Source organism: Melanotaenia boesemani, chromosome 7 (assembly GCF_017639745.1).
Source record: "Melanotaenia boesemani isolate fMelBoe1 chromosome 7, fMelBoe1.pri, whole genome shotgun sequence".
Classification (NCBI taxonomy): domain Eukaryota; kingdom Metazoa; phylum Chordata; class Actinopteri; order Atheriniformes; family Melanotaeniidae; genus Melanotaenia; species Melanotaenia boesemani.
In genome coordinates, this window is record NC_055688.1 from 1,561,767 (window position 1) to 1,578,286 (window position 16,520).

Below are 16,520 nucleotides of genomic sequence, written 5' to 3' on the forward strand. Positions count from 1 at the left end.
TTTAATCTTGGAATATAATGTGCCATGAAGCCAAATACTCCTGCTCATGGGAACTCAGCTACCACTCACCACAACTACTCGGCTAAAATGGAAACTTCAACTGAAGGCCTCAAAGAAAAAGACCCGTTTTCTCCAGTTAAAAACCAACCGACTGCAAAAATGAGCGACCTGACTACTGATGAAGGTACGAGAGTTATCCTAGAGGTAATAAAACAGCTCACCGATAAAGTAGATGGTCTCAGAGCCCAGCAACAACAAAACTTGGTCATGATAGCTAGCATGGCTAAAGTGGCTGAGTTTAATGCGGCGGAGATCAAAGTTTAAACTTGGCTACAAACCACAGAGCAGGAAGTATTAGTGATTAAAAAAAAACGATGCTGAGTTGTTGGAAAGAGTCCTGGAGATTGAACGTATAAGCGTCGATGGAACCTCAGAATCCGGGGATGAAGGAGAAAGAAGGAGAAAATACATGAGAGGTGGTAGCTAACCTGCTTGTTAAAACTGAAATCCAGAATCGACTTCTGGTTGATTTCTGCTTCAGTCTGTTTCAGACTGCTGCATGTCAGCAGCTCCTCTGTCAGATCAAGCTGAGCTATAAAGCCACCGGGTGGCAGCTGCAGGAACAAGGGCTACTGGAAATTTAACTCCACCTTGTTAAATTGTCAAAAATATTGCGATGCTATACATTCTTTAATTGCTAAAGTAATGGCTGAGGACTCTGTCACATCATATGTGTCACAGTGGGAATTCTTAAAATTCAAGAATTCTGCATTCAGTTTGGGAAGTCATTTAACAGAAGTAACAAACCAACTGAACTTAATTTAATTAAAGAAATGAACACTTATTGTAATAAAATAGCTGACAGTGACAGAAAATGTCAACTTTGCAAACAAAGCTTGATAAAATTTAAATTAAACAAGCAGAGGGAGCCTATATAAGAGCTAAATGGATAGAGGAGGGCGAACGGAGACCTGCTTATTTTTGATCGATTAGAAAAAAGAAGGCAAGAAAAAAGTCAATCAAAACCTTATTAATCCAAAACCAGTTACGTACAGACCCAGCCATGATTGCTAAAGAAATCTCTTCCTTTTACAGCAACTTATATGCACCTGCCTTCTCTATTCAGATTTTTATCCCCTGTATAGACGGGGAGTTTGTGAACTTATGTAATCTGGATATTTCTATTTCTGAGCTGGACAATGCAGCAGACAGATTGTCCTTAAATAAATCTCCTGGCTGCGACGGCCTCACATCTAACTTCTACCGACACTTTTTGAATCAACTAAAAACCCCTTTGCTCTCACGTTAAAAGAAGCGACATTGTAGAATCTCTTTACGATGATGCTAATAGCTCGATCTCATTACCGGGTGGTAAACAAGGCTGCCCTGTTTCTGCATTTCTCTTTAGAATTGCCACAGAAATGCTTTTTATTTACATAAAAAATTCAGATATTGCTCCTTTAAATGTTTTTGGAATACCAATTGTCATCACTCAGCTGGCTGACGACAACCCTTTTAATGAAACATCTAACCGAGGTTCCCAAGATAATACAAGCAATTTACACATTTTCCAATGCCTCCGGACTTAAACTCCATTTAAACAAACGTGGGTTAATGCCAGCTCATCATAGTGATTTAACAGAAGCAGACAACATTCCTGTAAAATCAGTTGCCAAATACTTAGAAATACAAACAACTAAAAACCTAACAGAAAATATGACTATAGGGAGGGTGATAACTAAATGTCCATCTAAACTTAACTCTTGGTTATTGAGACGTTAGCTTACTGGGTCGAGTCTTTCTTACCAAGATGTCTTTCCATCCAGCGTCTTCTCTGGCCATCCCTAACAGAGCCATTAACAAGGTAAACCAAATAAATTTAGATTTTATCTGGAAAAAAGATACACTATATTAAAAGAAGAGAGATGACCAAGGAATACAAAGATGGCGGTCTACAGGCTAGTGTTTTGGTTCTATCAATAGAAAACTGAAGATTAAATGGTTAAAATCCTTTCTTAACAACAACTTCTGGTATCATATCCCAGAGAAATCTTTTATAAATTGGGAGGTATTGTGCTTTAATTAAGATGTGATTTCTATATTCAGAAACGTCCTGTAAAATTATCTCGGTTTCACCAGCAAGTTGTTTTACATTGGAAACTTTTGTTCAGTCATAATTTCACTCGGCACAACACGCCGATTTGTTAAAAAGTTAAAAAGAAGTCGTAAAACAAGGACTGGAGGGATAAAGGAATCTGGTTGATAATTCACTTGGTGGATGATGAGGGGCCTACAATGACTTTAGCCTTAAATATGATCTAAATGTCAATAGAAATTCCTTTCTATCCATAATAAAAGCCATCCCTACTCCTACCTTATCCCTGATAAAAGGGATCGTCTCAAATTCGACTCACATCACTTTCAGTTTTCCACGTCCACTGGTTGGAAACTGTGACTTTGAAAATATAAAAGTTCCAAACAAAACCAAGATATTTGATGTACTTGAATACCTTTTCATATTATCTTTCCGATATTCTATCAAACAAATGTTCTCTAAAGATTTTATTTACTCCTTACATTCAAGATACTTAAAATTCCCCATAAATCCAAAAGCAAAGAAATCCATTTTAAAATTCTTAATGGTGTGTATCCATCTGGTGAATTATTACAACAGAGATTTGGGTTTGAAGCAAAAACTTTGTATTTTGTGATGACACTGAAACTTCTGATCACTTATTTTTTTAGGTACATTTTCTGAAGCTCAGTGGACTGATGACCGGCTGCTCACAAAGATCCAACTCCAGCCCTTTTCTCCGGAAGACATTACTGGTGGTGACTTTCTGCTAAACAATGTACTATACAGTCTATACACCTAAAAACCACCAACCAGACCAGAAATCTGGGTCTAGGGATGGACTTAGACCTAAAAACCACCAACCAGGGCCAGAAATCTGGGTCTAGTGATGGACTTAGACCTAAAAACCACCAACCAGACCAGAAATCTGGGTCTAGTGATGGACTTAGACCTAAAAACCACCAACCAGACCAGAAATCTGGGTCTAGGGATGGACTTAGACCTAAAAACCACCAACCAGGCCAGAAATCTGGGTCTAGGGATGGACTTAGACCTAAAAACCACCAACCAGGCCAGAAATCTGGGTCTACTGATGGACTCAGACCTAAAAACCACCAACCAGACCAGAAATCTGGGTCTAGGGATGGACTTAGACCTAAAAACCACCAACCAGGCCAGAAATCTGGGTCTACTGATGGACTCAGACCTAAAAACCACCAACCAGGCCAGAAATCTGGGTCTAGTGATGGACTTAGACCTAAAAACCACCAACCAGACCAGAAATCTGGTCCTAGTGATGGACTCAGACCTAAACTTTGAGAACCACATTCAGGGAACCACAAAGTCAGCAACTATCAGCTTAAGAACATATCAAGGGTAAAAGATGTGATGTCTCAGCAGGACCTGGAAAAACTAGTCCAGCTTCCATCTTTAGTCGCTTTGATTATTGTAACAGTATTTTTACAGGTTCTACCTAAAACATCAGTCAGACACCTGCAGCTGATCCAGAACTCTGCTGCTCCAGACCTCACTAAGACCAAGAAAGTGGACCACATCAGTCCAGCTCTGAGGTCTTTACACTGGCTGCCGGTCCGTCAGAGGATAGACTTTAAAGTTCTGCTGCTGGTCTATAAAGCTCTGAATGGTTTAGGACCAACATACATCAGAGACCTCTTGACCCAGTATGAACCTACCAGAACCCTCAGGTCATCTGGATCCAGTTTCTTATCAGTTCCAGAGTCAGAACCAGACATGGAGAAGCTGTATTCAGCTTCTATGCTCCACATGTCTGGAACAAACTCCCAGAAAGCCTCAGATCAGCTGAAACACTCAGTTTATTTAGATCCAGGTTAAAGACCCACCTGTTCTCTGCTGCATGGACTAGTTTTTATTTAGAGACCAGATCTGGATCTGGTTCTTTAAGCTGGAATCATGTTTTAATATTGTCTTTACCACACTGGAACTTTATTTCTTACATGTTATCTATTTTATTTTAGCATCTTCGTTCTGTTTTTATTTCATTTATTGGATTTCTTTTAATCTTTGTTTTTTTAATGCACTTGTTTTGCTTTTTACACCTGCTGGAATGTTTTGTGTAAAGCACTTTGAATTGACTCGTACATGAAATGTGATATACTAATAAATTTGCCTTGCCCTTATTATGAGTTCCTCTCGTATACCAAAGCCCTTAATGAAGAGTAAAAATGCAGCTAAACTTTTTCATTTGATTGAAAATTATGAATTACCACATAAGCTTTAACAAATCTTTTCTTTTCCTTTTATATCGTCTTTTTTTCTAATATTCTCTTGTGTATTCTTTTTATGCACCTGCTCCTCAAATATTTTGTCTGTCCTGTGCATGCCATGTTGTTTGTATATAACTCTTGTTAAAATACATAAAAAGATGATTGTAATCTGATGAAGGTAAGGTGTGGTGTGTAACTGATAAAGCCAGACTGTACTACTTTGGTTTTTATATCTATGTAGTAAAAATATTTGGTTTGCGACTCTAAATAGGAGGAAGTTGTAGCTACACAATAACCTGATTTAATTCTTTCATTTTTGTGAACATTTTAAAAACTCAACATTCAAGCTGTGTTTGTAGACACACAGAAGGAAACTCACAGGAGTAATATCCGACGTCGGCGTTCACCGTCAGCCTGCCGATGTCGTACGTCTCGATCATGTTGGTGTCCCATTTCTTGCGGTAGCTGGTGTCGTGGAGGACGTCGTACAGCGTCTCTGCTGGTACATCTTTACATATGATCCTCATCTAAAACAGACAAACCTGACCGGGTCACATGTCAAAAATAACGAGGTAATGACGGTAACTAATTTATGTAATTAATTGCGTTAATATTTTTCACACATTTAACGCATGCGCAGCAGGACAAGCCCAACGCATCCGTCAGAGGTCTGATCCAAATCTGAAAATGAAAAGAACATGGAACACATGGGCGTCACTTCCGTGGAGAGTGAAGGTGTTTTACCACCCACACTTTTCACGTTGAGAGTTTTCCACACCCGGGTGGCTGGTCCATTGGCTCTCTGGTCCTCTCTGCATCTGCGCAGCAGCTTCCTCCTCTCCTCCTCCTCCTCCTCCTATCCTGTTGTTCCATGAACCATAACAGCTGTTGGTGATCAGCTGATCAGCTTTTCTGTTGCTAGTATGTCGCGTTTATTTATGGTTCAGCTGAGGAGGAAACTAGCAGTTCATGGTTCACACTGGCACATATTTATCCCAAAGTGTTGGGATTTCCTGGTCTTAGAGAGGACTGGAGTTCTAGGATCTACTTTCCTGGTCTTAGTGAGGACTGGAGTTCTAGGATCTACTTTCCTGGTCTTAGTGAAGACTGGAGTTCTAGGATCTACTTTCTTGGTCTTAGTGAGGACTGGAGTTCTAGGATCTACTTTCTTGGTCTTAGTGAAGACTGGAGTTCTAGGATCTACTTTCTTGGTCTTAGTGAGGACTGGAGTTCTAGGATCTACTTTCTTGGTCTTAGAGAGGACTGGAGTTCTAGGATCTACTTTCCTGGTCTTAGTGAGGACCAGAGTTCTAGGATCTACTTTCTTGGTCTTAGTGAGGACTGGAATTCTAGGATCTACTTTCCTGGTCTTAGAGAGGACTGGAGTTCTAGGATCTACTTTCCTGGTCTTAGTGAGGACTGGAGTTCTAGGATCTACTTTCTTGGTCTTAGTGAAGACTGGAGTTCTAGGATCTACTTCCTTGGTCTTAGAGAGGACTAGAGTTCTAGGATCTACTTTCCTGGTCTTAGTGAGGACCGGAGTTCTAGGATCTACTTTCCAACTTCACAGCTGTCTACTTATACATTTTTCTATACAATTTTATGTTGCATCTTACATTGCTTTAATATGTATAAGTTTTCTTCTTTTTTATTTCATTGTATTGTTATTGTCTTTGTGTGTAATGCTGCTGCTACTCTGTAATTTCCCAGCTTGGGTTTAATAAAGTCTGTCTGTCTATCTATAACTGCTAAAATCCAGGTCTGAGTCCAGGACTACTCCCAGGTTTTGGGCTTGGTTGGTAGTTTTGAACTTTGCCGTTTGAAGCTGAGAACTGACTTTTAATCTTTCTTCCTGTGGCTTCAAAAACTGTTATTTCAGTTTAGTCTTCATGTAACTGAAGGAAGTTCTGGCACATCTGATCTTTAATCTGATCCATGCAGGTGATCAGAGTCTGGATCGGACTGTAGTCTCCTGGTGAGATGGTTATGTAGATGTGTGTGTCATCAGCATAATTGTGGTAACTTGTTTAGTTGTTTCCATAATGTGAGCGAGTGGCAGCATGTAGATGTTGAACAGCAGTGGCTCCAGGATGGAGCCTTGGGGAACTCCACAGGTTATTTTGGTTCGCTCAGATTTATAGTTACCTATAGACACAGTAGTAGTCCCTGTCTTTTAAACAGGACTCAAACCAGTTAACTGCAGTTCCAGAAAGCCCTACCCAGTTTTCCATCCGGTCCAGTGAGATGTTCTGGTCGATCGTGTCAAATGCAGCACCGAGACCCTGCAGTACCAGGACTGAAATGTTCCCGCTATCTGTGCTCAGGCGTATGTCATTAAAGACCTTAACTAGAGCATCTCAGTGCTGTGGTGTGGCTGAAAACCTGACTGGTCGACATCAGAACAGGTATTTAGTGTCAGGAAGTTGTGTAGCTGCTGGAAGACAGCTTTTTCTAGAACCTGACTAAGAAACGGGAGGTTTGATATCGGCCTGTAGCTGCTCATGAGGGACAAGTCCAGGTTTTTTTGGGGGGACCCTTCACTCTGGTTGGCCTGGATGGCTGGTGCAGCCGCCCTAGCCAGCATCCATGGAGGCGTGGTCACACTTGCACGATCACACTCATCACTCCTAATTTCTTATACTCTGCATGCTGACACACTCACTGAGTTGTCCAGTGGGTTTATACCAAGCGGCAACCTCTGCCTGTATAATGTGAAGCCTATGCGGAAGTGCAGAAAATTGCAGTTCCCCCCTCGTCCACTAGGGGCTCCAAAACAGAGCAAATCCCCATAGACTCCCATGTTAAAAAGACCAGCTTCACAGCAGAAATAAACATGTTTAAAGCCTGGTACAAAAATCCATTTTAGGATTAATAGATCAAGTTTACCTTCATGACAACTGTGAGGGGGGTGAATTTTTTTCTAACTCATCCGTTTGGATGTTATTTAATCTTGAAATTTGGCATAATTGGGGGCGTGACCTTTTGATTGACAGGTATCCAATCAGATCACAGCAGTTTTATGGTGTGCCGTGGGTCTGGGCTGTCCTCCTCCCCTCCTGTCCTTCCCCCTAGGCATGTGGTGGGTGGGTGCCTTCTGGGTTTGGTGGCGGCTCATTGGCTGTGGTCGCTGTGTGGCCCGGTCGTGGGGAGCGGATGCTCCTGGCCTGTCTTGCCATGGGGGGCCTCCCGGGGAGCCAGTGTGCCTAGTGCTGCTAACAGCTCACCATCTAGAGGGAAGTTTTCTTCCCTCTGGACATCACATCCCCATACCCCTCTCTCTCTCTCTCTCTTATACACACACACACACACACACACACACACACACACACACACACACACACACACACACACACCCACACACGTAGGTACGGACTTGGGAGGCGTGAACGTCATGCAGGGTGGAGCGGAGGTGGCCACCCAAGTGGCCTCCTCGGCTGCACCCTGTGGCGACTCAGCTCTCAGTTTTAATTACACTTAGACATCAAAACACAACACACAAACATCTTCTGGGGGGCGTGTCATACAGTGTATGGCGGGCGGGGCTGCTAATGTGACCTCGCTCCCAGCACAGTGCGGTCACTGCCCCTCAGTATTAATTGAGGTTGCCATCTAAAATCACCAAGCAGGTGCCAGCAAAAGCCAGATCCTCTCCCAGAGACGGGCGTGGCCAGGCACCACTCCAGAACATTTAAAGGTTCAGACACAGAAACAGCCCGTTCTCATTACAGGGTGTGCAGAATTATTAGAATAGTTGTATTTTTGAGGATTAATTTTATTATAGAACAACAACTATGTTCGCAATGAACACAAAAGACTCATAAATATCAAAGCTGAATATTTTTGGAAGTTGGAGTGGGGCTTTTTTAGTTTTAGTATCTTAGGAGGATATCTGTGTGTGCAGGTGACTATTACTGTGCATAATTATTAGGCAACTTAACAAAAACCAAATATATACTCATTTCACTTATTTATTTTCGCCAGGGAAACCAATATAACAACTCAAAATTTACAAATATACATTTCTGGCATTCAAAAACAAAACAAAAACAAATCAGTGACCAATATAACCACCTTTCTTTGCGAGGACACTCAAAAGCCTGCCATCCATAGATTCTGTCAGTGTCTTGATCTGTTCACGATCAACATTGCGTGCAGCAGCAACCACAGCCTCCCAGACCCTGTTCAGAGAGGTGTACTGTTTTCCCTCCCTGTAGATCTCACATTTGATGAGGGACCACAGGTTCTCTATGGGGTTAAGATCAGGTGAACAAGGAGGCCATGTCATAACTTTTTCTTCTTTTAGACCTTTTCTGGCCAGCCACGCAGTGGAGTACTTGGATGCGTGTGATGGAGCATTGTCCTGCATGAAAATCATGTTTTTCTTGAACGATGCTGACTTCTTCCTGTACCACTGCTTGAAGAAGGTGTCTTCCAGAAACTGGCAGTAGGACTGGGAGTTGAGCTTGACTCCATCCTCAACCCGAAAAGGTCCCACTAGCTCATCTTTGATGATACCAGCCCATACCAGTACCCCACCTCCACCTTGCTGGCGTCTGAGTCGGAGTGGAGCTCTCTGCCCTGTACTGATCCAGCCACGGGCCCATCCATCTGGTCCATCAAGACTCACTCTCATTTCATCAGTCCATAAAACCTTAGAAAAATCAGTCTTATGATATTTCTTGGCCATGTCCCTGGGTATTGCACACCTTGTGCTTCTTGGCACTCCAGTGATGTTGCAGCTCTGAAATATGGCAAAACTGGTGGCCAATGGCATCTTGGCAGCTTCACGCTGTTGACTATTTTGAATGAAACTCTTGATTGTTCGATGATCACGCCTCAAAAGCTTGGCAATTTTAAGAGTGCTGCATCCCTCTGCAAGACATCTCACTATTTTTGACTTTTCAGAGTCCGTCAAATCTCTCTTCTGACCCATTTTGCCAAAGGAATGGAAGTTGCCTAATAATTATGCACACCTGATATAGGGTGTTGATGTCATTAGACCACACCCCTTCTCATTACAGAGATGCACATCACCTGATATGCTTAATTGGTAGTAGGTTTTCAAGCCTGTACTGGTTGGAGTAGAACAACATGCATAAAGAGGATGATGTGGTCAAAATACTCATTTGCCTAATAATTCTGCACATACTGTAGAGCCACTAGAGCCACATCTGGAACGGCTGAAATTAACAACCAAGCCTGAATTTGGGGTAATACACTTTGAAATCAATGTTGTTGGCACTCTGACACCCATATGAAATTGCTGAAACAATGTGTAATATGGGACCTTTAATAAAGCTTCAGTGTGCTAAAAACATTATCTGTCCAGTTTTTGTTTTTGTTATAGGCAGGCTGAGGCTGATGAGGAATGAACACAAGATTTGATCAATTTATAGAATGTACTGAATGAGTCTTGCTTCTCTGAACATTTATCAGTCTTTCTTTTGTTGCCTGTTAAAACAGATAAGAGAAAATACTTGCATTTTGAGACCTTGTCCTGGAGAGAGCCATGAGTACCCACATAGCTGCAGCCTGGACCCAGCACAGATCAATCAGATACCAATACTAAAAAGCCATGGACCCCCTGCCCCACCCTGTGCTGAGACCATACTTGTTTTTATGTTAACAAATGTGTGATTCTCACCATAAATTATGTATTCTGGCCGAGTCCTGTCCTTCAATAGAGCCAAAGTTAATTAACAACATACAGCCTTACTTTTTTTCTTAAACTAGGGACAAAGTGTTCTGAATGTTCAAAGCCTCAGGGACCCCCTGTGCTCTTTAGGACCCCAGGTTGGGAACCACTGATCTAGAACATGGTTGAGATGAGGCAGTACATACAGAAGTATATTACATGCTGCATTTACTGAGTCTTTCACATCTGACGTTTACCCAAAAGAAGGTCAGTTAATATTTCATATTTGTAAACGTGTCATTCTGTTGATACAAATTTTAGGTCAAGTTGCGAATGGTGATTAATCTGCATTAAGTGATTAAGCTGCAATTAATCTGATTAAAAATTTTAATAATTTCAGCCTTAATTTTAATATATATATATACTAGATAGATATAGATAGAGAGAGAGACAGAGAGAAAACGTAATGAAGAAAAGTAAAAAGGAAAGTTGAAAACAAAAAGGAGAAAGATAGAAGCAACGAGCTTCAATCCAACCTAACACCAGACAAGCAGCTGCTACACCAGTACACCTGTACACAAACACAACAGAGAATTTCCTTTTACAACTTTTACAGGTAAACTAAGCAGACAATCATCAGGAGTTCCTAAAAAATAACCAAGACAACGACATGTATTACAACAACAACCAAAGAACCAGAAACACACACAATAAATTTAAAATAAAAACATCCCAAACAAAGCATCTCTGGAGTCAGTAACCATGGTAACAGTCATGGTTTGACTCATCTCTCCTTCTAGAAACACTGAGTTTCCCTCAATTCAGGGTTCACGTACCCAGAGTTTCAACATGGAATGGAAACAGAAACAGACCTCAGGCCCAGTAATGGACTAAAGAGAAACCGGACCACCCTGTCAGAGTTCTGCAGAACCCTGTGAAATGGATCAAATGTTTTTTTCCCCCCAGTCTTCTTTGTCATCATTTAAACTTCCACCAGAGGAAACAGGATCTGCTTCACATGGAACAGACCGGACCATCTGGGTTCTGCCTCCTCCCCGTCCCGTCTGTTTGGTGGACGTCATGTGAGCCGGCGGTCTACTGTACAACGTTTTTTCCACTCTGTAATCTTCAGAAGAGTCAGGCTCGGCTGAGCTGCAGTCATCAGATATTGTGACGGTTGGAGCTGGAAAACGTTCCGTGTAACCGGATCAGCAGGATTCTGCTGCAGCGTGAATCATTCATGATGTCCTGAGATCCATGTCTGTCACTTCGTCTGTGAAGACGTCCACCTGAGCCCAGAAAGTCTCATATACAGGTCAGGTTCTGCAGCAAGGTCCAGAATCTGGAAAACCAGAACCAGATCAGAGTTGGTCTGATCTGGTTCTGGTTAAGCCCATTCATCTTCATCCTCCAGTTCTCACTCAGAGGTTCGGTTCAGTTGGTGCTTGCTTCAAATCATCATACGCTTCAGACAGCAGCTCTGTCAGCGGTTCTGTTTGTGGTTCTGTTTGTGGTTCCGTCAGCGGTTCTGTTTGTGGTTCTGTTTGTGGTTCCGTCAGCGGTTCTGTTTGTGGTTCTGTTTGTGGTTCCGTCAGCGGTTCTGTTTGTGGTTCTGTTTGTGGTTCCGTCAGCGGTTCCGTTTGTGGTTCTGTTTGTGGTTCTGTCAGCGGTTCTGTTTGTGGTTCTGTTTGTGGTTCCGTCAGCGGTTCTGTTTGTGGTTCTGTTTGTGGTTCCGTCAGCGGTTCCGTTTGTGGTTCTGTTTGTGGTTCTGTCAGCGGTTCTGTTTGTGGTTCTGTTTGTGGTTCCGTCAGCGGTTCTGTTTGTGGTTCTGTCAGCGGTTCTGTAACTGGGCTGTAAACATGTGAAACATCTTTCTGCTCATCATCTGTTCATATAAATCATTGATGAGTCACAACTAACAGCTCACTGAATTATTAAACCAGAGTCCTAATCATCACCATCCTCAGTCTTCATCACCTTCATCATCATAATCATCACCATCCTCAGTCTTCATCACCTTCATCATCATAATCATCACCATCCTCAGTCTTCATCACCTTCATCATCATAATCATCACCATCCTCAGTCTTCATCACCTTCATCATCATAATCATCACCATCCTCAGTCTTCATCACCTTCATCATCATAATCATCACCATCCTCAGTCTTCATCATCATGCGTCACAGCCTACCAGCCTGCACATCAGCCTACCAGCCTGCACATCAGCCTACCAGCCTGCACATCAGCCTACCAGCCTGCACATCAGCCTACCAGCCTGCGCTGCTGCCTACCAGCGTGCACAGACACGTGTCTGACACAGTTCAGATACGTCTTGATGTTTGACCACTTTCTATAAAACACAATGATGAACCTTCAACTATGTTTTATTGTAAAAAGTTCTGCTGACCTTTTCTATATTACCATGGTGATGACCTTTATATAACCAGTCTGGGAAGTGACTAGTTATAGAAGTGATGCCATGATGATACTATGATGGACTCTTGAACCAGCTGGAGCTGAGAACAGGATATAAACTCTGAATCTGGTGATTCATTCAGAAAAACAAAACCATCTGATCCAGGATTGATCCCAGTTTTAGTCCCGTTACATTCCAGCTATTCAGATTCAGCCGCCTCATGATGTTTGATGGCTTTAACCCTTTAATCTCCATCCATGTCTTTTGTAAAACCTCCTGAACAGACATCCCGACAGTAAATTTAAAGCATCTCTGCAATAACCAGGTTGATCTCATGTTCTTGGTGTCTAAGGGCATCTAAGGGCCTCAGAGAAGGGATTCCCAGGGTCAAAAATGTTGTCTCTAATGTCTGAGCAACTAAATAATTTCTAAATGTCAATGTTTAACCATTCAGTCGTGTTTTGGAAGCATTAGGATGCAAACTTTGAGTAACAGTCAAATTATTTTTATACTAGCTGATTATGTCTCCTTTTTTTCAGCCCTTATGAGGTCCGATCGGGTGTAAAGTTTTTAAGTTCTGATGGTTCTTCTCTGGAGGCACTGAAAGGATCAGCTTGTTTTCAGAGGGTGAAAAGTTTCTCATCTGTTATCCAGCTTTCTGGATAATCGCTCCCTCTCAGAAGAAAAAGTTGAACAAGTATGTTGGTCCACATGTCATGATGTAAACCCAGAACCTTACAGGTTTTTGTGTCCTGCAGCCTTCAGATGATGCAATATCAACCCGAATCCATCTATTAATACTTAACCTAAACATTCATTTTCATCGCAGATATCTAAACCTGTAAGAAACAAGAGGTGTTTTTGGACAGAGTAACTCCACCACCACCACCACCACCCCTCCTGCCTCCTCAGATGTTTCAGACATGAAATAGTAATGAAAATGACTTCTGTGACAGTTTAAAGTGATGAAAAATTAATCCTGTAACAAACAGACATATTAAAGTGATTTTCAGTTTTAGTCTTGATCATGAACCTGTGGACCGACATGACGGATGTCCTGTAAACAGCATGAGTGCTTAGAGGTTTGAGTGAAATGATCCTTTACAACAGGCCGTCCACACAGAGACAGGTTAGTCCTACAACAATGTTCCATCAGCTGAACCTGAAATCTGCAGGAAGTCTTCAGTGTTGACCTACAGGAGGAGGTCACACCTGGAGGATGAGGTCACACATGCAGGTAAGCTGCTGTGGAAAAAATGATTCACTGTGACAGCTCGTGTCAATGGTGGACCACTGGATCAGGTTTCAGGTCCTCTTTCAGGGACTGAACTCTGCTCTCATCAATCATGGAGCTGAAAGTCTGAATGGAAACGAACACCAGCAGATCCTCCCAGAACAACTCCCAGGCCCAAATGGGTAGAAAAATGAGCCACCTTACATCATCACACCTCAGCAGAACCGAAGGAAACCCGGTTCTGTCTCAAGTTCTTTTTCTTTTTAAAGTTTGTTTTCATGCTTCTCCTGCGCCCTGCTGTAATGCTTTTAATGTTTTATGTAAAGCACTTTAAACTGTCTTGTACATGAAATGTGGTGTTCAGATAAACCTGCCTCGCCTTGCTTAATACCAAAGAAAATACTCAAAGTATGAATACTGCAGAAAAAGTACACAAATACAACCCGGAAAGGTGTGGAGCTAAAGGTAAAACCAGTTCCAGCTGTAGCCACTTCTCCTTAAAGACTTCCTGTCACCTTCATCAGAGAATTTCTTCTCCAGGATCTCACTGTTTAAATAAATGTTAAACTAAATCAACATAAGTTAACAGATCTGTGTGACGTCAGTTTATGCGTCCTGGTAAAGATCAGCTGATTCGTTGTCAACCAGCTGATTTTTATTAAATGTAATGTTTGGAAACTTTTTTACTTTTTGTTTGATTAAACGGACGGCAGGATTAAATGTAACCGAATAAATTTAACGGAATAAACTTTTATTCCAACAGAACTTCAGTAAATGAACCGGGTTCCTCTGGTCGCTGCTTCCTGAAGCCGTCAGTGCGTCAGGTGAACCCCCGCGCGCCCTCACCTTGAGCTTCTGCACCGTGCAGCTCTCCTCCTCGCGGCACCACACCGTCACGCCGCTTTTGTTGTAGCGGCTCGTCCATCCGTCCACGCTCAGACACTGATCCCTGAACGAAGAGAAGTCCGAGTCGTCCGGGATCTGGACCGGCATCTCCAATCAACCACGAGACCTTTCACTCCGGAAATTCACGCCTCGCATAAGTCAGCGTCTCGCGCGCTGCCCTCCCGGTAAACACGCGGCGGCAGGTCCCGGAGGTGTGAGGAGAACCGGACCTGAGAAGGAGGAGGAGACGTGAGGAAGAGTCCCTGGTGCTGCGGTTTTTATCGACCATAGATAGGACGCGGCAGATCGGAGGCTGAGGTCTCACTCCTCTGCTTTTACAGAAACACAGAGGCTCCTGCTCAGGTGTACACACCTGTCTGTACACAGGGGCTCTGAATACTAAATTATTACTCATGAGTCAGGGCAGGATCTAGAAAAAATTGAGTGGACGCCCCCAGTGGAAAAAACAACAACAAAAAACAAACAAACAAACAAAAAAAACAAACAAACAACAACAACAAAAAAAAAGCTATACTGCAGGGTTTGGGGGAGCTAAGGGGAGCTCGGCCCCCCTGAAAGTCACAGGAGCTCCCCTAAAGACATTCATCTGATACTAAAAATAGTTCACTTTCAGGTTACATTTAATTTTTCTGAAGGGTTCCTTAATTAATTAAATCCTTCAAATGTGATGGTGGACAGCAGCGCTGTTTGTAGCGTGCTGCGAGCGTCCGTATAAAAACACTTTATATGCTTTCTTTTCTTTTGTTAAAAGAACTTTCTGTCCCTGTTTCTGATTAAACAAGCTGCATACAGCAGCAGAGTTTTCTTTTTGTAGTAACCATACTTTTGACAGTGTTACGTGTACTAATATATATCCGCGTGCACATGACGTGCAAAGTCACGGTGCACACCCGACAAATGCTCCTCCAAAAGCTCCAGTGTAATTTGAGCCCGGACTGGTGGCAGGTAAGTGACGCTAATGCTGTAGGTGACGTAGTTCCGGGGATACGGCAGATTCAAACTAGGCGCGCCCAAACATTTATTCTTTCATTTAATTGTATTTTGTGCCAGCCTAATCAAAATATTCTTTAAAGTAGGACTATAGTGTCTTTAAAAGGTACACTCTGGAGCACAGCGGGGAGGATTTGGCCAGCCTGACAGATTTTATAGATCGTTGTTACGACAGAATCGTCATGGGGAAACCAAACAACATGTCCACCCCCTCCACCGCATCTAAGTCCAAGAGACAGCGAAATGAGGATTCACCTGGAGCTGTTTCACCATCGGGGAACGACTCAACAGATGTTCTGATCTCTATAGATAAGAAACTCAGTAGTTTTGATGCACGTTTGAGCCTGGTAGAAATTCTCCACAAAGAGTTCCAGGCGCTACGTGAATCATTAGAATTCAGCCAGAAGCAGGTGGAAACTCTGGCTGCAGAAAATGCCGGTCTCAGAGAGTCGGTAAAATCCCTCACCGAGCGCTTGACCCGTCTCTCGGAGGAAAATAAGAAGATGAAGGAAACGGTGATCGATCTGCAGGCGCGGAGCATGAGAGAGAACCTGGTATTTGCAGGGATTCCAGAGCAGACGGAGGAGGACCCCGAGACCACGGTGAAAAACTTCATCAAAACCCACCTGAAGCTCCCGGAGGAAACGGTGAAAAACATCTCCTTTCACAGAGTCCATCGGCTCGGCGGGAGGAAACCCGGGTCCAGCAGACCAAGACCCATCGTAGCGAAGTTCGTCAGCTTCAAACAGAAGGAGCAGGTGAAGAACCAGGGCCGCGAACTGAAGGGGACCAACTTCGGAGTAAACGACCAATATCCGAGAGAGATTCTGTACCGACGGAGAGTCCTGTTTCCCATCAGGAGGAATTCCATCACGCAAGGTGCTCACGCTGTCATCGCGGTGGATAAATTATTTATTAATGGACAGCTGTACCGCGACCCGGACATCACTCCATGGCTCTTCTGACTTGGTATGTGCTTTAATTTTCCTGTTTTCTCACTAGATCATGTTATATCC

The 16,520-nt window shown here is 42.8% G+C and overlaps 1 protein-coding gene across 3 annotated transcripts in view; it reads right to left on the reverse strand.

Annotated features, from left to right (window-relative positions):
- stard15 (StAR-related lipid transfer (START) domain containing 15) overlaps nt 1-16,520 on the reverse strand; it is a 39,703-nt gene that overhangs the window by 5,830 nt on the left and 17,353 nt on the right. Inside the window, exons 2-3 of one of the 3 annotated variants that reach the window (XM_041989595.1) lie at nt 14,455-14,723; nt 4,700-4,847 (exon numbers count right to left, since the gene is read on the reverse strand). In XM_041989595.1, coding sequence (XP_041845529.1) covers nt 4,700-4,847; nt 14,455-14,601 — 295 coding nt within the window. In that variant the 5' untranslated portion in view covers nt 14,602-14,723. Of the gene's footprint in view, nt 1-4,699; nt 4,848-5,071; nt 5,189-14,454; nt 14,774-16,520 lie in introns of those variants that run through there. The other 2 variants (XM_041989594.1, XM_041989596.1) reach the window with 2 other exon arrangements.